Source organism: Thamnophis sirtalis, unplaced genomic scaffold, assembly GCF_051295495.1.
Source record: "Thamnophis sirtalis isolate CommonGarterSnake01/CBP01778 unplaced genomic scaffold, rThaSir2_p1.2 scaffold_1, whole genome shotgun sequence".
In the NCBI taxonomy this organism is placed as follows: Eukaryota; Metazoa; Chordata; class Lepidosauria; order Squamata; family Natricidae; genus Thamnophis; species Thamnophis sirtalis.
The window spans coordinates 91,156,818-91,181,155 of record NW_028261381.1 but is presented as its reverse complement, the minus strand read 5'-3'; the positions used below and the strand labels follow the sequence as shown (position 1 = coordinate 91,181,155).

General features: G+C 34.5%; 2 protein-coding genes and 1 pseudogene across 6 annotated transcripts in view; all 3 read right to left on the bottom strand.

Annotated features, from left to right (window-relative positions):
- Positions 1–202: 202 nt before the first annotated feature.
- Positions 203–15,410, bottom strand: CCDC34 (coiled-coil domain containing 34). 4 transcript variants are annotated; one of them, XM_087718891.1, is made up of 8 exons: positions 15,274–15,410; positions 14,823–15,055; positions 11,961–12,084; positions 9,149–9,265; positions 5,348–5,506; positions 3,714–3,855; positions 2,820–2,910; positions 203–346 (listed from the first exon to the last, which is right to left on the bottom strand). In XM_087718891.1, the coding sequence occupies exons 2-8, from the start codon at positions 15,038–15,040 to the stop codon at positions 268–270; spliced, it is 930 nt and encodes a 309-aa protein (XP_087575017.1). In that variant the 5' UTR covers positions 15,041–15,055; positions 15,274–15,410; the 3' UTR covers positions 203–267. The 4 variants fall into 4 exon arrangements, with proteins under 4 accessions (XP_087575017.1, XP_087574988.1, XP_013916613.1 ...); XM_087718862.1 differs by lacking the exon at positions 203–346 and having other exon boundaries at positions 1,980–2,910; XM_014061138.2 differs by lacking the exon at positions 203–346 and having other exon boundaries at positions 1,980–2,910; positions 9,158–9,265.
- A 1,709-nt stretch (positions 15,411–17,119) lies between these two features.
- Positions 17,120–24,338, bottom strand: part of LGR4 (leucine rich repeat containing G protein-coupled receptor 4) — a 68,084-nt gene continuing 60,865 nt past the window's right edge. For both annotated transcript variants that reach the window (XM_087718850.1, XM_087718841.1), the window contains 3 exons: positions 23,645–23,766; positions 22,974–23,054; positions 17,120–20,442 (listed from right to left, as the gene is read on the bottom strand). In XM_087718850.1, the coding sequence (XP_087574976.1) occupies positions 19,166–20,442; positions 22,974–23,054; positions 23,645–23,766 (1,480 nt within the window). In that variant the 3' untranslated portion in view covers positions 17,120–19,165. The remainder of the gene's footprint in view (positions 20,443–22,973; positions 23,055–23,644; positions 23,767–24,338) is intronic.
- Positions 22,135–22,262, bottom strand: LOC148049616 (U2 spliceosomal RNA; annotated as a pseudogene).

The window sequence follows — 24,338 nt, the reverse complement described above, 5'->3', positions numbered from 1 at the left end:
TTCATTGTTATTTTGTTTCCACTTAAGAATAATATTAAACAAAGGCGAGACTGTTTCATAGCTTCAGACATGGGGAAGAAATAACTTGGATGAACAAAGCATTTCTTTCTGAAATTGTATCCCTTTGAAAACATTTAAACAATATTGTCTCTAACTCTGCACCCTCCATCTACTTTTCCATCAATACTACCTCTCACAGTAATGCTGTACTATGCCTTCTGTTTATTTCACGCATTTCATGCATGCTGGGAAAGGAAAGCAGAGGAATTAATGACTAACAGCCTTAGGTTCATGGTTCTTGTCTTCATCATTCCCAAACAGACGGGCTTGGGTTGAGATTACAATTCTGCAATTACAAAGACCAGATTCAGTGAGTAAGATAAGAGAAGTAGTATAGCAATCTGCACTTAATGTATATAAAAGTATTACTTAACATTATTTTAAAGTAATCACTAATAACCCCTATCTACGCAAGTCTCGTATCATACATTGGGTTGGCCCTTAATGTTTTGCTCGAAGTGCTTATATTTCTGCCCAGTGTTTGAAGTCTGATGTACAAGCTCTTTATGCCCACTTCCCCCCCCCATAGCATCATGTTTCCATAGTAGAATTTCAGAGCACAATTGAGCTGAGAATGGTATGCTATATTGTCAGCATAATCATTCTCAGACTTCATGAGATTTAAGACGAAGAATGAGCTACAGCATTCCAATGTGAAGAATCTAATAATTAGAGGACAAAAGTATACATGACAACTTCAGCTTAGTTTTTTTCTAAGCCAGGCCCTGAAAATAGGTATTATATGTACAGCTATTTTTTTTAAGTTTATAAATTCTGACATGTTTGAAATTATCCAGTAAACATCAAGGAAAAGTAATAAAAATGTAGAGGTAACGCATATATTTAGGGCTGCTGCCAATATGAGGTACTCTTGAACAATTGCTTAAGGGATATTTCCCTTTCCCTATATTGAGTCCTGTGGGACTGAGAGCAGCATCTGATAGCTGAGCAATCTCCACAATAGCCTGAAGTTCTTTGATATTAGAGGCATTGTGGGAAACCAAGTTTGACCAACTACCCAATGTCACTGGAATTATTGCTATCAGCTCTATTTACAAAAGGCCAATTTGTAGACAGCTCTGCACCATGTTCTGCAAGGCAGTTTAAAATTACCCATAGCATTTGAAACTAAAGAGCACCATCTTTTGTGAATAGATTAAATCCTGTCAATAGCATTGATGTCTCATGATATTTAAAAAAAACTGGATATGCTAATGAGATTCAAACTGAATTCATCTATGATTCATTTTATATGAGCCTTTTTTAAGTGACTGATGTAAATCTCTTCTATAAGGACAGAAAATGTATAGAAAAAGGATTACAGTCTAGTAATTTCAAAAATTAAGCCTCTTTGCTTGGTTGCTCAAAATATTAAAAAATAAAACTCTTTTAGTTCATTAAGAAAAAAAAGATTGCTAAAATTATTCTTCAAACATTATGAAATTGGCCTGGTTCTACAAGGTTTTTTGAACATAATATAATATTCAGAATGTCCAAAACAGGATTTCCAGCTAATGGCAAATGGATTTCATTCTAATCAGTTTTCTAATAATGTCACCATCACTAAATTGTATTTCTTGATGCTTAATGTTTGTATATATTCCCATGTTTATGGTTTTTAAAAATGTTTTAAAATGTTCTATCAAACAGTTTTCATTTTATTTTTCAGACAATGTTGCAGTGACTTCTTTTCTATAGAAAGGTTGTAAAGCCTATCTGGATAAACAGCCCTTGTTTTTAAATTATGGCCAAACATAGTTTGTCTGCTTTAGTACTGATAAGTGTATTGTAACAGAATACACTTTAGTTGTGCATTATTTTGTTAAACCTATATGAAGATGGGTATTGCTTATGTATAATCAACAACTTTATGTTTTAATGTGTATTATATTTTATAAACCATTAATGAATATCATTAGTCTTGTAACAATTTGTTTTATTCCTTAAACAATTGCTTTTAAAACATAAAATGCAATAATTTCTTTAGAAATTACAAATTGTATTTACTGGCTGGTGCACTATATATTGTATAAAAATCCTATTTCTTCTGCTAGCTTAAGATTTAAAATAAATATTATTTATACATTAAGCTACCACAAACGAATAGCATTATCAGAAAAACTAAGATGAAGAGAAAATATACTACAAATATAGCACATATCGATTGCTTCATATGAAAGGGATGCATTTCACAAATCAATAAATAGGATATTAAAAATGTTCAACTTCACACTCTGCAAGTTAGTTTAACAAGCATAGTTAGATAAAACATAATAGTTAATTGACTCTATAGGCCCAAATGGACTAAAATCTTAGTTTCAGCTTGCAGCCACAACTTTGATTTATTTTTCCACTATGTTGTGGTGATCTCGTAACATTAGCTAGCTCAAAAAAAGCACAAACGCAATATAAGCTGCATATGTAAATATAATAGTTTTAAGTATTTAACACAAAGATATGGCTCACAAGAGATCCTATACAAAATGAAAATATTATCATTTATTTTTCTACTAGGTGCTTTATTTTAACAATAAAAAATGAAAAAGTATCAAAAGCCAAGAAATCATAGATGTTTACATGTCACACCTAATATAACACTTTAAACTTCACTAATATTATGTACAAAATGCCTATGCTATTTATGAAGTCTATATAATGATCCAAGATAAATATTACTCCTGGATTTTTGAAAAAGCACTGATGAAGATCTATGGGTGTGACTGGATAGAGGCCTCTTATTTTTCTTCACTGAAACATACTTCTCTTCCTTAGGAGGAGGCACAGGGATTGGTTTCCAAGGTATGGGGTTGCAAAAGGCTGGAGCTGGATAGGCATTTCCATCTGGGTATGCTGAAAAGTTCAGAAAGCAATAGTTAAGAACTAGTATGCAGGCTAAACTTTACCTTCAAACTGAAGAAAGCAGTGGATTAATTATAAAGTATTTGATAACCTGATTTAGTCATGATAACATGAAGATTTAAAGAGCTTTTCTTGACTGATTTATCTGGCATAAAGTTGCACTTTTTATCTACCTAAAACCATTGATACTCTTTTCAGCTCTGGTCTACAATTTACATAGGTTCTTTCAAATATTAATCAGAATTTGCTTACATGACAGCAGCACTTATGGTATTTTTACATTGTGTAGCCAACAAAAAACCATCATACCCCTAATTATATCTTCTTCAGCTGCATCTGCCCCTTCTCTGGAATTCTGTAGTGTACCTCCACCCCTAGCCTGGGTTGGTTCCAGACAATCCAGTAATCATTTAATTGTTAGGTTGTGTGATACTATCTTGTGTTTACTATCTTCTTCACTGGAAAGAAAAAGAAACCTCTATGTCTTTCTCTTTCTTCTTAGGCCAGGAGGATTAAAAAAAAAGTCTGTTGTCAGTGGTAACAGCAATACAATGTGACACATTTTAACCTATTTTCTAGATATAATGAAGTTGGTTATATTTGTAGGCATATGCAGAATTTCTAGGCTATTAAGTGTGCTCTGAAGGCCTGCCTTGGCTCTTAATGCCCCTTCACATCCAAAATATTTACCACCCGGCTCATTAATATTTTAAAGAAAACTTCTGAAAATCAACATTTCTATACAAGTTGAGGAGATATTGTATTACAGTAGTTGTCTGACTACTGATACAAACTTGCAAGTTTCCCATTGACATAGGCATAGCCAGCAGAAGCTGGGCGGGGCTTGTTTTTAGAATTCTGCAGCCATTCTTTGAACATCCTCTCTGATTTTTCTTTTTTCTCCTGTAATTCAGCTTCCCGTAGCTTTTCCTTTTCCTGAAAAAGTAACAGGCATGTAACAATATCTAAATACAAAGTGCCTTGCAACCTGTAAAAATATATTTCATCAAGATAATTGGCTGCTCTAGAAACAATCGAGTTATAGTTTACACATTAATAATTCTGAATTGGATTATTTAAGCCCATGATTAATTCTCACACTGAAAGAAATAGTTTTAAAGGTGCTTGTAACCAATACTTTCAATTTTCCGAACCAGATTTAAAACCAGAAAAATATTTACAACTTAATCATTATTCTGAGCAGATACAATATACAGCATCTACCTTCTTTCAGTGGGACTAGGGTAGCAGTACACTGACTTGTAAAGTAATCTTTAGATTAGAGATGCTGGCTTGCATATAATGACAGCAACCTTAGAATAAAATTGGGTCTAATTGGCCTATAACATGCTAGCCAAATCTGCCAAAGCCTACTAATATTTTGACCTCACTATAGAAGCAGGGAATGCAGTGTGTGTGCCATGGGAGAAACCTGACCTAAAAACACAGTCTATTTTTTTTTTCCTTATTAAAAATGAATTGACGCTTGTTTTTATCTTGGATTGTTTTCTATTATAAGCTAACAGATCTGCACTGTTCAAGTCAGATAACCATATATATTTTATAAACAATTTAACAGTTTTGTGAAAACCTCAGTAGACAATGTTCATGGCTGCATGTATTTATGATTATGCCACATGAAATACTGCAATTTTGAATATAAGAAGAATGGAACATTAAAAAGCATAATTAATGAATGGAAGTTTTAGAAATATGATACTTTATTTGCAAAAATAACAGAATAGGGAAAGATACGCTAGATCTAAAAGGTAGTCTGATCTTCTGGAATAGAATTGATGAGTGCATAAAACTTTGCAATCCATCCTTGTTTCTTCCATGATCATATATTGCCTTATTATATTCTTTAAACCACTTGTCTCTTTCTGAAAAATTCACCAATTCCACCAAACTATAAACTTTTTGGTCTTCCTTTTCACCTATTTCTCTAAGGGAAGAGCATAATGAATGTGTGTACATATATGTAAAATTATTTCAGCTACTCTTTTATTTAACTGGTTAATCATTTTGTTCACAGTAGTTACTGTATTAACCACATTATAACAGATATTTCAGGACAATATATACAATAATTTAAAATTCAACAATGAATACAGCACCAAAATATATAGATGTCTCAAAGAGAAAGCAGATTAGAAAACTAGATTAACATGTGTATAAAAAGAAACCCCTATGCTGAAAGAAACGGTCAAATATGCAAAATGAGTTATTGTGGAAAAATATTCTACAAGTGTTACTTCATCACTAAAAATATCTTTCCCCATACCCCGCAACTATGGATTTTTTGTGCTTCAGTCTTAAACCTAACAAACAAGATCCAATTGTCTTTAACCAGAAAAAAACAGGAAGAAACTCATTCTTTTTAAAATATTACTAATTTTCTCTAAATAAAAAGCTAAGTTAAACTTACTTTCTCGTCTTTCTTTTTTTGAAGATCTTCAGTATTCTTTTTCTTCAGCCATTCCTTATACATTTCTTTTGCTTTTTCCTTTGACTGCATTTCCTCAAACTCTTTTATTTCCTTTTCTCTCATTTCTTTTTTGAGCTTACGCTGTCTTTCTTTCCTTTCCTGCAGACAGTATTATTTTAGAAAATATAGAAATATTACTCCTCAGAAAATCTAAGTTATTGATATTCTGGTTACTTAATAATATCTGCACCTGAAGATATGAGTCCCTATGCAGATTTATTACCTGGCTTGTATACCATGGCTATTTATAAGGATACTATTCTTTTGTAAATTGAATCTGTAAAAGCCAATCTTGGACATGATCCAATGAAAGAAGGAGTGTTTCATTTCCACTTTCTTCTGGAAGAATATGGCTCTTAATATAGCACTTTTTGATTTTGCTACTTACCAGGGTGGGATTTGATTTAAATCAAGTCAAATTAAATCATGCTTTAAATCACTAGTAAAAAGGCTTGATGACTTAAATCAACTTGATTTAAATCATAATTTTGAAAGAGTAACTTTCATCTCTGTCCCGCAGCAGCTCCTCTGACCCGCTGTTGATTCATCGACTGTCCCATTCACTTTAATGGGATGACTGGTGATGCGGCAATGACACAACAAGATGAGGGACATGACAGGCAGCAGGTGAGCGGATGCCCGCTAATAGGTGCTGCCATGATGGATCTGAAATGACAGGTGCTCTTTAATATTTATTAAATTTATTAAATAATATTAAATTAAATTATTAATATTTATAAGCTGCTTAGAAGGCTTCACTTTAATTTTTACTGCTTGTCCTTCCTGCTCACACTTAGAGCCTGGTAGTACAGACACATTTCTCTTCAAACAATCATACAGTTTACAGTGTACATAGATTTGCAAAACAATAGGATAAGGCAAATGCAAAGAATGGAAGACAAGTTTTCTTTAAAGTTGGAATTAAGTAGTTCACTTGGATAGCCAGAATATTTTAAATTGTATTAATTTTGAAAATTGAAAATGCCTCAAGTGTTACAATGGAAGCAAGCACTGAAGCCATTTTAATGACTCTACCATAACAAATAACAGCAAACTCAAAATAAGTCCTGTGACTTTTTTACCAAACTGCAGCATAATTGCCCTAACTGATGACTCTTTTTTAAAAAGGAAAGCATAAATTTCTACCTGAAATAATTAAGATATGGTATTATGCTAAGCAATGCAACTGCTGTTGGATTGATACCAATAGAGGCCAGAAGATAATAATAATAGTATCAGCCATAGGCTGCTGCAAGACTTGTTCCTTATTAAAATGTATATATACTATACTTTTTAGATTATGAACCTGGTCTTCTGGCATCAGCCGAAAACAACCTAGATACCACTGAAGGTTAACTATCTCTATAGCAAAACACCAAGCAGCAGCAGCAGCGCATATCAAAACATCAACTTTGAACATCTGAACATGCCAAAACTAGTATAGTTTGTGCTTTGTATTTAGTAAAAGCAGCCTGACACTTTAGTCAACAAAACTAGAGTTTTCGATTTGTCTACAGTGCCTCCACAGGAAGAAAATATAGCAAGACATGAATGGCAAACAAAAATTACAACATAACAGTGTTTTTTAGGGAAATTCTATTAATTTCCCTAAAATAAAGAATTTAAAACACTGTGTACTTATCTTACAAAACCATTTTACTAGTTATATAACATTTTTTTTTGTTTTTGTTAAATTTGCAGTTAGAATTTTAACCTAGCTGCTAAATCTCCTTTGGACCTTGTCATTCTTGGATGATTTGGCAGCTTCTGGAAAATAATCCTGTGAGCCAGAAATGAATGGAGATGCCCCAAGACTGACTGAGTCCTGAAACAGGTCTCCTTTGCCTGGAAAGTCATGTCTGAAGCACTTCAAACTGCATCAGCTTTGGACAATAAACTGCTAAGCTGCCCCAGGGATAGCATGACCTGGAAACGGCTGGCATTTTACATATCTGATAATTGATAGTTTTGGAATCTTTCTGGGTATAATACACTATATTGCCAAAAGTATTCGCTGACAAATGCTTCTGATTATGTGGATGGGTGAGCAAATACTTTTGGCAATATAGTGTATTTCATACATTAATTTTATTCTACAAGGCTTACTAATTTTTAGATATAATATTCTTTTTGTATAAACATGGTTTATAAACTGATAAGGAGGGCTATTGCAATTAATATAACATTTGTATCATATTAAAGTAACTGATACTGCAAGGCTGAATGAAAGATATTCATTCTCTATCAATTATGTAATATTCTAAAGAACTCATCTTTCTAAATCTGAGCAAGAATGCTGCTTTGAATTCCACTTAGATTTTTTATACATTTTAAAAGTTTATATCCTTAATATTTTACTATAAGACAACAGACTTAAAATTTAATGATAAAATATGAAATGTGGGGAAAAAATCAGTGCAATATTTTTTTCTGAAAAATCCAAAACATTTTGAATGATTAATGTTATTCTTTAGGATGCACAAAATGTTAAGGATATGTTTATCCCTCAATGCTTTCTAATACACATTAAATAGGAATAAGTGTGATAGATCATTTATTTTTGTTTTTGTACATTGAACACAACTTAATGCCAAAGATGCACTTGTGATCTAAAAGAATTTTTGTTTTTTCTGTTTCATATTTTTTTAATTCTTAATCTTCTTGTTGAAAGGTTTTAGCAAACATTATAAAAATAAGTTTCAAATATTCTGAATCTGCATTTTTACATTTAAAGCAAAATCTGTTAATTTGATTAGCAAAGTATACTATGTGTAATAGAATTTATGCTTCTAAATCAACAAAATTGATTTTAAATATTAAAATTGGCATTTAAACACTAAAATAGGCATCACAAATAATAAAAACTTGTCACTCCTATTTTCTAAATGTTGTTAATTTCACATCATGGGTTACCAAAATAGATTAATTCTATTATATAGTTTGAATAAAAGTATGTTCCAGACAACTAGAGGAAAGTTGGGCTGTTTTTAATTCTGATATCCAATATCTAGTGCATATTTCCCAAATTTGCAACTTCTACATATCCCCAAATTCTTAGCAATAGCCAAGTTGGCTGGGAAATTCTATAATCTGCAGTTCCACTTGTCTGACAGTTGGCAAGAATGAGGAAACACTGCTTGCTATACAACAGAGTATTCTGAACTACTTGCAAAGTATATAAAAATTATCATAAATAATGTAAGCATAAGCTAAATTATTATTTGGTTATGAATTATATAATTTGTGTTTAAATCTCATCTATTTTCTTGCCTGAAGCTCAAATCAATAGAAAACAGAATTTAAACAATCTTTAATATTAAATCAGCAGAAAGCAGATATTATTACAAGAAGAATTTACAAAAAACCCACAGGAATTTCTCTTTAACTGTGATGAATTTATACTTCATTAGTGGCACTGAAACTGAGCAAACTACTTACCCAGAAAAAAAGTCCTCAGAATACCACATGGAACCTAATTCCAAGATAAACCTATGTTTATCTGCTATTAATTTATCAATCTTACTCACTGTTATTAACAGAATAAGAAAGGTCATGTTTTCATCCTATGGGGAAGGAAGTACATTAATTCCTGCTGAATCACCAAAATAAAATCTAACTAAAAATCTACAGTGGATTTTAAAGCTTAGGAACTAAAATATTATTTTGGTTCATATTAAAACAGATACTAAATGCCATGTCACAAGTATAATATATAGCTGAAAGAGAAAAGCAGTTCTTCACCCTTTTCACCTCTTCATTTTTCTTCTGGACCCACTCTTTGTGTTTCTCTTCAGCAATTAATTTTTTTCTTTCTCGTTCTTGTTTTACCTTTGTTTCCTCCATTTGCTGATTCATTTCCTATTGAAACAGATGGAAATTACTCTTTGCTTCTTGATTACTTTGCATAAACCACAGCAATTTTGAATCCAAATACAGTTCTCACTGCAAAGTACATGTCAAACTTGTTTTATTTTAAGGTAATGAAAGTAATAACTTCCAGAAATCTTTTTGCTACCAGATGTTTCATCATGATGTGTGTTTAACTTATCATGAAGTTTTCTCTAATGAATAAGTATGCAGTTGTATAAGGGCCGACATGAGTTAATGAATATCTTGGATGTCTTGTCCTTCCAAAACTTGTAATTTAAGCTTGTTTGATGAAAACAATAAACATGGAAGCAAGTCATTTCTAGATAAGATCCACAGGCTGAAATTCACGTTTTGAGGTCTATGTCCAAATGCTTTTACTCTTCAGAACATTAACTGTAAGGTGACATTCTCCAAGTCACCCCAAAATGTATTAAGCAGAAAAGGATTAACCTATTTTCTTGTCAGAGGTAGGGCATGACTTTGGAAAACTGCGGAATTGCCCTGACTTTCCTTCTCAGCTATCCCACTGACTTAAACTGTAAAATACAATGTGCTCGGGCATTTATTGAACGTGCCAAACATACTAATTTTATTTCTGACTGATTGGGGGCAATGATTCATACTGGCATCAATGTCCCTTGTTGAGAAAGATGAATTTTCCTCTGAGAATTAGAAACCCCAGTTTGTGCAGGCAATGAAATCAAACTCCAGATTGCTTCTTCACTCAAAAAAAGTTAATGAACAATTTATCATGGTAAACATAGGTAAGGATCCCACAAGGGACTCAAATGTCTTACCATTATTATCATTACATTTCTGAACACTGTGGATATTGTACTGATGTTTGATCAAATGTAAGGGCCTTGAATTCTCTCGCTCAAGTTCCCTGTGTGGAGGAAAGCAAGACTATGCAGGTCTGTTCTACTAACCTCATCTTCCTGCTTTTCTCATGTTTCTGCTCAGAATACATGAATGTGGCATCAATGCATAATATACAACATATGAAACATAATAATCTATTTAGTGATATCAACATCTCTGTATAATTATTGGCTACAATCAAACATTCTGATCTAATGAAGCTCTAACTGATACTGATAGGGCTACATAATGTTCTAAGCCATAATGTAAATTGGTTTTTTCTTTAGCATATTGTGTAAACCCAGCTCTTAAGATTTGTAAAAATGATTTATGTAATGTAGATGTTTATTGTTGTAACCATAGTTCACAACATATGAAGATGCCATAACATACAATAAACTAACCATACTGAAATTATACAAGAGAGTAACAGAAGTATTAGAAGTAAAAAGGTTACAATAAAGCTACAACTAAGATCTTAAATATTTATAAGTGTAAATGACAACAACTTGTTTGCTGACTGTTGGAAACAGTTTAATTTTGCAAGGCTGGAGGCCTTGAGTTCATCTGTCATTAATAATTTGGGCCTGATCCCATTGTAAACAGAGCAGTGAAGGATATAATGGATAACAGCTTCCACTTGATCAGCACCACCACCACCACCACCACGACAGAGGCATTGTTCAATAGGGAACTTACAAACCCCTCTTTGTGATATGCAGAGGGCATGGCTTGCAGACAAGGGATGCTAAAGTCATTTCTCAATGAAGAAACCAGTTATTTTAAACAGGTGCTGGGAGAGGTTTCTATATTTTTATAATAATGATACCAACATGAAAACATGAAAACATTGCTTATTGCAATGTTTCATCCCAGCAACCGTTGTTTAATTAATATAGCATGTTTAACAAAATTGAAGAACACACAACAACCACTTGGTACCCTCATTTCTTTACTTAACAATAGAGAAAATTATTTCTTGAATCTAGGCCAAATTGACTTCCTAAAGATTGCTCAGAATGTTTTATAATAAATTGAGAATTTAAAGCAACAAGTTTTCTTCTTTGCCAAAAGTCCCATTTGTTTCTTCAGTTACTAGAATTCATACCTCGAAAGCTGCAGGAAGGTTTGCATTAGGTAGATAAAATAATAGTTATGACAATAAACTCTTTCACCAGTCATTCAAAAATAGCTATTGAATTATAGTCAAAAATGTGCATCAGTATAGATGGCATTGGAATGACAGAATTTTTCATAAAATACAGGTAATGCAAACAATATTAAGACTGCATCATTTCAAAAAAATGAAATGAGAATATCATTAGAAAAAGAGTACTAAGTTTTTAGAAATAAATTTAATTTTGAAAGGCACAAAAGCTCAAGATATATCTCTAACCGTCATGTAACATACTACAGTTTATCACAACTTATGTCAACCAAAATATACTTTTACAGCCAACCATCTCTTATCCTGGATCATATAACTTCACTTACCTGTGAACAGCACACATTTTAATGTGTTAAAGCTTCAATACATATGTAGATTTTTGTTTTTTTTAAAAAGCATTACATTTTAAATTTAAATGTTTAGGAGGGAGTTGATTAATTAAAATGCAAGTAATAGGTTCTATCAAGCATAACATAAATACAACAGAGTAAAATATGTACAACTAGTAATGAATCAGGACATAAGCAGCAAATAAAAAGCATGGCAAATATGATCAAAATATAAAAACAATCTGTATTTAAAAAATAATTGGGAAAGTATGCATTTTGATGTCTCATAGTCGTTAACTATAAAGATAATAAGCTATGTATTCACCTCAAAAGCTTTTGCTTGTAAACGAGCACGTAGTTCTCTCTCTTTGGAAAGGAACCATTCTTCCCATGGTGAAAGATTATTGTAAGCAAGTGAATGTTTATTTGTATCCTTAATTTGTTCCAGACTGTGAATTGACAAGTAAGAAATCAGATGCAATAGTGTTTAATGAATACCATTTTAAAACAAATCTTTGGTTTTTTTAAAAAAAACAAGAAACAAGTAATATTATGAACTGTTCTTTAGAATATTACTATAATTAAGGGGCCTTTACCCAAAATTACTGTTTGCTACTGTATAGGCTTCTCTCCCTTTAACACTCTCCATGCAATTCTACAAATCTGCTTCTATAGGAAAATAGAACGAGGTCACAGGAGAGAGAGAGAAATAGTATTATAATGAAAGTCAGTATAACCTTAGTACAGTGGTTCCCGAACTTGGCAACTTTACGACTTGTGGACTTCAACTCCCAGAATTCTCCAGGCAGCTCCAGAGCTGCCTGGAGAATTCTGGGAGTTGAAGTCCACAAGTCGTAAAGTTGCCAAGTCTGGGAACCACTGCCTTAGTAGATTTCATCCAATGTTACACAGTTCTACTTATATAGCACAATGTCTCTCTCCTCCTGTACACAGAAATATGTAGCAATAGTTAATAAATTCAATTACAATGAAAGTGTTTTTCTCCAATAAACTTTTTTTCAGTGTATACTTGTCACAGAAGTTATGGCTTTTCTGTATAATATGTATGTATATGTGTGTGTATATACATACATACATACATACATACATACATACATATACATATATATACACATATACATATACACACACACAATGTATAGTATAATGTAAATATTCGTTCAGAGTGTGATCAACACATACATAGAATATTGTAGTCATATATGCTAAAGAATATCAAAAGCCCAAACTCATGTGTTTCAGAATTGCAGATTTTTCATAATGACATTAGGTAGAGGAAAAAAGTGATATGATTAAATTCATGATTTGATCCAAATATATATTTTCAATATATGTGAAAATGATTATATCTAAATTTAATTTTAGTTAAAAATGTATATTATCATAAAAATGATAATCAGGATATTTCATCTATGACTCAATAAGGTCTTTATGATACAGTAGAATATAGTCCTATCATATCATTGTTTGCTAGCATATCAGTATGCAATTGTTACCATAGTACCCTGGATTTTTTGAAACAACCACAGTATTCAGATGCATGTTTTTGATTTTTAGAGTTGCAATGAAATTAATTATACTATGGCTTTTGGAATTAATTTAAATAATGAGGCCTTGTGATAGAATACCAATATTTGTTTCCCTATCATATTACAATAATGTATAATAATGGTTATCAATTTAAAGATGCAGAGGGAAGGTAGTGAAGTTTCTGTCCAGATTTTTTTGGTTGGGAAATGATCTTAGATGTACGTAATGAATAACTTTAATTCTTCAAATACATTAAACATAAATACAAAACAAAACATACTTAAAATATATTGTGATCCAATAATATTCCTTTTTCTATTACTTTTTAATAAACATACACTTGCTACAGGAACTGTAGGAATATGTATCAAGTTCCTTCTTGTCATAGTAAAGATAAGTCTTGCCAAATACTAATATTTGTAGGCATCCTTTCTTCAGCCTTCCAAACCTGGTGTCTTTCAGAGACACATTGGTCCAACTATGCAGAAATTCTTTGAGGTGAAGTCTCAACACAATTGTTGAGTTTAGGGAAAGTGATCAGGATTATCATTTTTGATAATCAGGATTATCATTTTTGCAGTTTACCTCTGATTACTTTAACAGTTTTGTTTTCCTTGCCTTAAACACTGCATGTTTAATCAAGGCAATGTTTTTATAATAGTGCTTATTTGATCCAGGGTCATTTGATTTACTAAAAGCCCCAAATATGGATATTTGAAAAGTAACTAAAATTGTTTTTTAAAGTTAATTTTGCCTATTTTCAATGTTATATAAGCCATTCATGCAATGTTCTCTGATTTTGTTCAATCCCAATTTATGTCTTCATCTAATTTGGAGGATATTCAATTCTCCAGACCAATTTATAAAAAATTGATGTTTGTACCTCTTCTTGGATGTAAAGTACTTGAATATTCAGCTTATTTCTTAAAATATTTAGTAATCACTAAGCTTGTTTTCAGTTATTTATTGATATTATCATTTTAACTTTCTAACACCTTCCTTTATGGGAGAGGAATATCCAATAAATCTCTGATAAGATAGAAATAAATTTCTAGGGAAGAAATTGGATTTCTAAGTTTTATATACCTGCAAGATGTATAAACTGCTTCAGTCTAATATGGTTCTATGCAGTACATAGAGCAGAAGCCATTTTCTCTTATCAGTTTAGAAACTGTAAAATAGTGAAGATTAGCTTTTGTGGTAAATATGCCGTTAACCAAGCTAAGGTATTTAAAAATACCACGATGCACTTTCATGTATAGATGCGTGCCACTTCCAGTGCTTTGGGGTAACTTTATTGGGGCACTAACAAGCAGCAACACTGTACAATAGAACAAAGGGGGAATTTTTGCCATTTTGCAGATTATCTAGGCTCTGTCCAGTAGTGATATAATTCCTTGTTTCAGTTTGTGGCACCTCAGGGCAGAGGCCTTCGGATAAACAAAATGCTTTCCACCAATATTAAATATAGCTTTCCAATGCGCCTTCCTAACTACCTGGGAGCCCCGTTAGCGATATATCTATATCTAGCCCATATATATATATATATACACATATACATATATATAAATACATATACATATATATATATAATGTCTAATAAAAGTAGAAACTTGCAATGCGAGTGACACATTACCTATGGTGGTGTTTCATCTTCTCAGGGATGCTCGATCCCCTGCTAGTGATTGTTGTTGTTTCTCCCTCTCCCCCATGGTGGAAATCTGATAACTCTGGATGGAAACTGTCAGAGATCAGGGAGAAAGTGGAAGACTTGCCGGCCCCCTCATCGTCAGAACTAGCAGGGGAGGAATAGACTGCCTCCCGCCTGCTTTTGGGGGGCTCGGAGGTAGGCATGATGGTGACTAGTACCTGCGAAGAAAGGAGCGAATGGAGCGCTAGGTCTTCCCGGGCCCCACTTTTCCCCGCCTCGAATAACGCTCGACTCTCCCCACCCCGCTACTCGAGGCTACGGCCTCAGCCCCTCTCGCCTCCATCTCTGGGGTTCTCCTTTCGCCCATCAACACCCCCAGCCCTCGCGCCTCCCCCTTCCCTTTCAACGGTCGAAGGACGGAACGCCGCCACGCTACCTGAGGCCGCCGCTTCTAAACCCGCAGCGCCTACTCGGCTCCCACTCGTCCCTGCGGCACAGCCGACTCCACCAATCATTATGCGCTATGGGTGCCATGGCAACAGAGACGCCTCCCTGCGTCTCTCTCAGAAAGCCCGCCTTAGAGCGTCTCGGTGCCCGCTCCGCTTTGGCGGTGCGTGGCATTAGGCTCCTCCTACCTATCTACTTCTCCCGAGAGCTAGTTTTCATTTTAACCTTTTCCTTCCCTGGGTGACTTACAGCGATTTAATAAATGCTCAGAGCCCACAACTGCATGTGTGGGTCTGTTATAATCCTCCCGGCTTTTTCTCTCGCTGTCCAGTTATCTCTGGCTGAGTTACTTCAACAATGCATCGCCTCCGTCACTATTGCAGGCGAATCTTCATTTCACTACTGGGCATCAAGCTGGCGCGAGTGTTTTTGCGCAACATGTCAAAGCTTAGCCCAAGGGCTTAAGTTCCCCGTGAGGCTGAGGCTTGGAATGAGGGAACAATGGAGTTCGAGCGCTGCTTGCATGTTTCTTTTTTTCTCCCCTCCTCCCCAACCTCTGCTGGAATCTGAATTAGGAAGCTTTTCAGACAAACAAATCCGTTCCCGAACCCCTTCAGGTTCTGAATTATGATATTTTTAGGCTGCTTTTCCTGCTAACATGGGGCAAGCTACCCCCCCCCCCCAAAGACGTTGAGACTTTGGGGGGAAAGTGCAAAGAAGAGCACTTTTAAAGCCTGGAGACTAAAACATATGAAGCACGGTTGCAGGGTTTGGATTTGGCTAGAGTAGACTAGAGAAAAGAAGGACTAGGGGGTTTATGATAGTAGTGTTCCAGTATTTGAGAAGCTGCCACAAAAAAGGGGGTCAATTTATTTTCCAAAGCATCAGAGGGCAGGACAAGAAACAATGGATGGAAATTAATCAAGGACAGAAGCAACCTAGAAGAGTAACCTATCTATGAGGACAATTAACTAGTGGAGCAGCTTGCCTTCAGAAGTTGTGGGCGTTTCATCACTGGAGATTTTTAAGAGGAGGTCACTTGTCTGAAATGGTATAGGGTCTCCTGCTTGAGCAGGAGACTAGAAGACTAGAAGACCTCCAAGGTCCCTTCCAGCTCTATTCTAAGTGGCAGCCACTATTGTACCTTCAACCATCACTCTTCCCTGCAACCTTAGAAAATTAAAAGCTCTCAGACAGGTTTCAAAAATTCAGATGATCAGTGGATGGTATTCTTTGCTCCCTTCTAGTGATTGTTTGAATCTTTTTGCAATACATATATGATAGCCCGTCTCCATCATTATGGATGCAGTTTTTGAATGTTCCTTAAATACGTCCAGAACAGCTCCCTTTTTAGAGAAATCTTTCAAGCAGATGTTATCCCTGCTTATGCAACAATCTGTTTGAAGTCACTTTGGAACTTATTCTATAGGTTCTTCACTATCAAGACAGCCAAGTTCTCAATTCCTGCCCTGGATGAACCACCCTTTGATTCATGGCTTACTGGATGCCTCCTCTGACCTTAGAGTACAGAGTGCTGCTGTTTATACTGTTGTAGACTTTCTTGTCAACTGCTGCATTGGTTGGGAAGGCAAAAAGATAGCAATACCAACTGACAGTGTTGACATATCATGCCCCAGATGTGGACACACCCAATTAGGTGGATCTGGTAGTTCATGAACCTCAGGGCACAACCCAAATACCAAAATTGCCACATTATGATTAGGAACTTCTTCTCAACTGGTTTCATTATATCAGTTATATATCATTCATATATAATGTAATGTAGCATTAGGTTATATATTTATACTCTAAGAAATATAAGCATGACAACAGAACATATTAGAATTCTTTCTTGTTTTCATTTTTATATAATTTTACTAAGAACAATTTAGGCTTACAAAATTATAGTATACAAGAATGATAATAGCTCATATTTTGTACAAGTTAAGTAATTTTGGTACACAAAGCTTCTGGCTTTTATTACAGTAACAATATACAACTGAAGTTTATTTACAATGGAAAAAAATATAAACCACAATTTAAACATTCTGCTACTGGCAGCTTCTATACTTGAGGAGGTAGCTTTAATTAACAAAAGGTACTGAAGCCACATTTCCCATCAAGTGTTCTATCAAATAATTTACAAACCAAGAAAAATTCTTTTTATGCACACTATGTACAGTTTAAATTTCCTAACTGCAATTCTAATGTTATTTAATAAGAATATGTGCCAGAATTTCTGGTTTGGCAGTAGAATTGCTCTCATTTAACATTTTTGTTCGAAAAGATGTAGCTTATATGCATTGATAACTAGAGAAAAAGGTTAATTCTAAAATGCAATGATCTATGTATCTCCTTGCTTGCCCTTTTAAGGAAAGTCAGCCTGGTTTCACATTACTGTAACATAACAATGAAATAAAAAATCCCAAGTATAGGTACTTTGCGTTGTTCTGTCTCTATATTAGGAACATCTCAGCCTCCTTTAGCAATAGCACTATAACATTTAGTCTTATATACTACTTCACAGTGCTTTACAACCCTTTCCAAACGGTTTTACAGAGTCAGCATATTGCCCCCAACATTCTGGGTCCTCATTTTACCCACCTTGGAAGGATGGAAGGCGGAGTCAATCTTGACCCTGGTGAGATTCAAACTGCAAATTGCAGGCAGTCAGCAGAAACAGCCTGCAATAGTACATTCTAACCACTGTGCCACCAGTTTTTACTCGTATAAAACCTATTCTGTTAATATATTCTACCCCAGATTTTGCTGTGTACCTTTCAGATGTATAGGATCGCCTATTAATTAATTGGCAATTGGAGAGCACCAATTTGGGAAAGATCGTAGTATTTGCTGCAACTTCACTGAAAATGATACTTTAAAATGATTTTCATGTACACAAAGTAGTTTTTGTTTTTGTTTTGCTGTCAAAACAACATATAACCCAACATGCACATTTAAGATTATAGGATGATTGAGAATTCTGTTGCCTTTGTGAAAATTGCTTAGGGAGGTATTAGAAAACCCACAAAATGCCTGCAGCCCATTTTCCAATATACATATGTAGATAAGAACATCCCCATTTTAGAGGCGAGAAACAACTATTATGGCAGAACTCCAAAGTGAATCTCAAGACTGTAGGAATGTTCTAATAGTATATATTTTCATCAGAAGTTAAATATTAGTGCAGCAAACCTGAGTTTGATGTCCATTTAAGTATGCAAAAGATCAGTTTCAAATTGTTTTCAAGCAGTACTCTCAAAATAAAAATTACTATGCCAAACTACTCAGAATATATTATAGGGGTGATATGTATTTGGCTGAAATAAATAATTTTAATTATAGACAAATTAATCCATAATTTGACCTAAGAAAATGTTTTTTTGCCTGTATTTATCTCACAGTTGCATATGGGAAAAATATTCCCATCTTTTGGCCCTGCAGTAAATTGTCCTGAGATTCAGTCAAAAATGCTATACAAAAGTTAGCAACAGCTCCCCTGCCCAGTTTCCTCCCCCTAAAATCTATAATATTCTGCTGTTTTGTGCTTATTTATAAAAGTTATCAGGTTCAATATCACAACAAAAAATGAAATTAAAATTGCGTAACATGGAAATAAGCTTCAAATATGTAGTTGCTTGGAAAAAAGGTTTTTAAAAATGGATTACAAATTTTGGTTTTCTAATTATTTACAGAAGGAGCAACAGCTCTTATTTAAAATGTATAGCTCATGGTATTTAGGCATACATCCCTTATTTATAATTAATATCATACAATGATTAATAAAAGTGCTTTCAGATGAAAGAATGAAACAGGCATGGTCTATATGAAGCATCATGCTTCCTCCTTTTTAGCATATGGATTGCTTGCAGTAAAGCCTTTCAGTCTTTAATCCTCGGGGTGTTGTAGGCATAACGAACTAAGGGAAAGCCTCTGCTCTGATAAAAGCAAGCACGTCCACAGGCCTGCACCTGATCTGAACTATCCGATACAAATGAGTCCTCTTCGTCAGCGTAATCAGAATGGGCAGACTGCGTACCACAATCTGACCAACAGCCATCAGGCCTTTGGCAAGGCACTACAGTCAGAGCAGGACAACTGTGAGATTTTACTAAATGTTTACATGGTGCAGGCTTGGATATAAGAAGTGACTCACAACATTCGCACATGGTTAAGCTACCCTGCAGATGGGTGTACATGCTGCAGTCGTAGTAGAAATCCTGAGTCCTACAGCCAGTTTGTGTATTGACAGCAACTGTTCCAGTCCCATTCCTCTTGGTGATGTGCCATCTCAGTAACTTCCAATCTTCCTTGAATTTGGGGTTGAAGAACACATATAAAACTGGGTTCAAACAAGCGGGCAGTGGAAAAAATATCAGAGTGACAGACTTCATAATTTCAGGGCTGATGGCGATTGCAGTGATGAGTGGAGCAAAAGAGAAAAATGCAACAGGGCAAAAAAAGATGCAGTTGGTGAAGATGAGCCAAGCAACATGTTTAATCATGCTAGCTTGATTGTTCTTGGAGAGATCTTCCTTTTCTAGCTTGCAGTAAAGTTTTGTATAAATAACAGCCATTAGCAAAAAGGCTAATGAGTTAAGGAGCACGAGAGTAACCGTGAAGCCCAAAGAAGGGGCTTCTCCAGTAGGAAAGGGTAAGCAAAGGGGTGACCCAGAATATTCTCCTTTATGGAAGACTGGCAAGCATGCTGCTATCAATGTACACAAGAATGCAAATACGGCTGCAATTCGAAATTGTTTTCGATGGCTGCTTTTACCCTTTTTAATGATTTCTTTGGCAGACAAGCTCCGTTCAATAGTAGCCAACAAAAGGAAAAAAATTGCCCCTTCTGAAGAGAAGATAGCCAGAAACCGAGCCACTTTACAACCATTGCCAGTCTCCCACCAAATACCAAATTCAGCAAACCGTCCCCAGGAAACTGCATCCAGGAAAGTTAATATACCGGTGTAGATCCCCATCAGTAAATTAGAGATAGAGATCAAGCCAATGAACAATTTGATCGAAGGAAGTGAAGTAGAAGAAACAAATATACTTAAGATGACAAGCACATTGAAGAGTAAGGCCACCAAAAAAATAAACCAGACTGTAAGACGAATCATCCAGCTTCCCAGTAAATATTCACATGGCTTGAAAGCACCTAAAAAAGAGGAGGGGAAATATGCTAAGAGAAAAAGATTGCTAGTTGCAGCATATTATATAACAGACAAGTATTTTTTTTTCTTGAAAACAACAAAAACATTTACAATCAAGGTTAGATTAATGGAAAAGATAGATAGTGGAGCAATTAGGTAAGAAAATACTCTTGAAATAACAATCAAATGAAGACACACTTGAGAAGCAGTTTTATAACCTAGGTGAAATAGATCAAAATTCAATTAAGCTTCACATAATCAACTGACTTGCACTTATATATAAATAAGTGCTTGATTGGATCCAATTGCCAGATGGCACTTGGGGAATTTCCCAATGATCTGGAGCACAGTTGAATCCTTTGTTGGCTTATCTGAAGATATAAATAAGAAGAATGCTAGACAGGACATCTCCCAAGTATCTCTAGGCCCGCTGATGCCAGGAAGCTCCTTGGTATACTGAAGAATTTCGGGAAATTCATGTTGCAGAGCTTCTGCTACTGGTATATATTTTTTACCAGTTATACTTAAGTATTTCTGATATTGTGCAATATAACTGCATTGACTGAAGCTGCTGTTTTTGTGCCCTGTTTAAAGAAGCCTTGACTGAAGCGTTTATACATTCATAAATGAATATGTGTAAAATAGAAGTACTGATGCAATTAGTATTTTCAGAAAAGAAAAAGGAGAATGATTTTTTTTTGAAAATCAGAAAACAAGCTACTTGCCAACTGTTCATAACTTTTTAGCTCTGCTCTTCCACTTAGTAAAACTGAGAAGAAAGTGGAACACTACTTCACTTATTCATACTTCTACTACAAAATCTATTTTGCATCTGCTTCCAAACCTCCTAAGCAGTAGCATATCTAAACATGGTAAGGATGTAAAGCATTAAGCAGAAACCACAGGGCAGGAAGCACAGTTGAACAGGATGACATTACTCCCTGGGAACAACTGGATAATGCAGAACTTGCAATAAGTGCCTGGACTACTGCCTCATTAGAAAATAAGACCCTTTTTACATTGATAATGTCCTATTTATCATGGATCAAAATTAATGTCCTTTCTCATACTAGAAGAAGAATAGGAAAATATCAGTGTAAAGAGGGTCTTATGGCGTACAGTACAGTACATGAGTACCATCTCTGGAAACAGTGCCATATTTCTAAGAATGCTGAAGAAGCTTGCATTTTTTATTTCAAAGCCTTGGTCTGCAATTTTTGAGAATTCAGTTTGTCTGTCAGTCTGAATTCTGAGAGAATGCTAGCACACAGACATGTTATCTTTGACAAAATTAAACAACTGCATATTAATAAGGGCAAAGCAGTCTATTAAAGATCAGTTAGAGAAAAATATATGCTTTTTATTAAGAGCCAACATATTTATCAATAATTAGTCAACCCAATGAAAAATCCTTATTTTTTTTTCAAAATAGCATGATAAATGAAGGAAAACCAAAAATGTAAGTACACTTTGATTTCGGCATAATATGCACGAAGCTCCTCATTTCGTTGTTAAAAGAAATAAAATGTAGGCTGCATAATATTCCTCTATTTATTTAGAATTATTTGGCCACCCAACTTTCTATAGCAACTCTGGACAGCTAATAGATAAAAACACAAACAAGAAACAAAACAACAAATATATAAAACTTATAAGTCTTTGCATATATAGGAAACAAAGCAATATATATAGAAGAGAAATAGTCCAAAGATGTAAAAAGGACCGAGTTATTTTAGCTCATCAAAAGCTATATGTGATGCAGCTACTTACAAAATCAATTTTATACTGCACACACTTGATCTTAGCCAAAAGGCCGAGAAGCGATAATTTTATACTGCATAAACTTATCATGTCTGCATCAGTGGACGTAATTACTCTATGCTATTATATTCTTGATCATTAAGGTCATGTCTACGTGCTATATTTTAATAAGGTCATTAATAAATCAGAGTCAGAAAATTAAATTCTATCATTGAATACATTGAATAAGCTTAGGTTGCAAAACAGAAAATTAAAACTAGTCACAAAACACTATCTGCAAACTTATCATGATGTCATGCAGAAGGCATGAGAAGTAGCCACAGATGCAAACGGGAAAGGAAGCAGACTTTGCAAAAACATTAGTTATTAACAGTGTCAGGCAGTGGAACAGATTGCTTTAAGAAGTAAAAGGTCTCTGAAAGAATGCTTAAGCAGATGCTGTATGCTGTAGATCAGGGGTGTCAAACTCACATCATCACGGCAGGATCATGTGACGTATCGGTACTTTCCTCCCTTCACTAAACCAGGCATGGGCATGGCCAGCGCATGACACATCCGGCCTGTAGGCCAGAAGTTTGACAGCCCTGCTGTAGATGCCTCCTCTACTGCACATCCTTTAATATTTTGAAGAGCAGGCAAAATGTCATCTGACAAAAGGCAGACAGCCAAGAAAACTACCTGTATCCTTTATCACACAATTAATTATATACTTGAAGAAAGCAAACATCTATAACTTTATCTGAAATAGAAAGGGAGGTGGACACAGAATATGTACCTGTGGTGGGAGTACAGTGGATTACTGTTTGACCTGGTTCTTTCACTTCAGCACTGCTTAAGTCATCTACATCTGGGGTACCTAGATTAAAAGAACCAAAAATCAGATATACAGAAATATTAAATTCTGCTTCATATATTTTATTTTTAAAAATTACAACTCAAGAAACTAACTTTTTTTTTCTCATCAAGTCAATCTTGACTCTGAGTGATTGCCCAGACAAAGAGAAGTTTTAGAAATTCTTTTAGATAGGACAGCTTTTCAGGGGAATAGCATTTTTACATGGAAATAGAGTCAAGGATAAGCATATTGTTATGCAATTATCCTTCTTCAGATATAATTCAATTATTTCATGTAATAAAAATTATTTGGATCAGGCTCTGATATGCCATTACTTTGGAATTTCTTGACCAGAAATATTATACATGTCTATACTCAAATCATGGCAAGCAAACATATGGATCAGCCACAACTGATCTTAATCATGAAATGATATAGTGTAGAAACAAAATATTCTGCATGACTGTTTAAATAGGTTTAAATAGGATACTATGTTCAAAGTATAAACATAGTTAACATCTGAATACAATAGCACATACTCTATTAACATCATTGAATCCTTTCAAATTGTAAATAACCTGTATATATTATTATTGTATCAGAGCACTCACCTTGATCATTTAGGATTTCTCGACTCTGATTTTGGAGGCTGGGGTCTTCAGGATTAGAATTCAAATAAGAGTCACAACCCCAGAAAGGACAACATTGGTAGGCATAAGGAACAGAGAGAGATCTGAAAGTTTGAAGAGAATAATAGGGGAGGGAGGAGAGAGAATATTTATTTTACTTAACACATTTGTATTTTGCTATAATTTGATTGTGGAACAAAGCAATAAAGTTACAACAATAATGTATTAATAAATAAAATAGAATAGTAAGGAAGAGATCATAATTATGGGCCCACAAAAAAAAACATAACTTTCTATATAATATCTGACCAGGACTTAGCTCCCTCATTCTAAACCTGCTGCATTTCTTGAGGTTGCTTTGAGGACATCCCCATTTACAGTACATTTTAGTAACTTCTCAGGAAAGTCATTGATGGTAATACTGGCTGGGCCAGAAATGTAATTGGTAAATCCATCACTGATAAAAATAGGGGCTATTCACAATCACGCTAGCGCACCCAGAGACAATCCTGACCTTGTGCCTCCATTAGTCATATTGCCAAACTGCTGGCATATCTGAATAACTTTCTCAGAGAAAACAAAAACACAAGGCATTCACAATTTGCTATCACAGACTCTAACAGACCTTCCCAGAACTTTCTGAAGTTACATCAGCAACCATACTAGCAGAACAGCT

Bases quoted from the DNA above. Each gene is read 5' to 3' on its own strand.
- CCDC34 (XM_087718862.1), bottom strand. From the start codon at position 15,040: ATGCCTACCTCCGAGCCCCCCAAAAGCAGGCGGGAGGCAGTCTATTCC. The intron at 5,507-9,148 runs GTGAAGAACTGC...TACTGTCTGCAG, and splicing joins AAAATGAAGAGGTGAAAAGG to GAAAGGAAAGAAAGACAGCG. The intron at 2,911-3,713 runs GTTTGTATCAGT...TGAACTTTTCAG, and splicing joins TGTCAATGGGAAACTTGCAA to CATACCCAGATGGAAATGCC.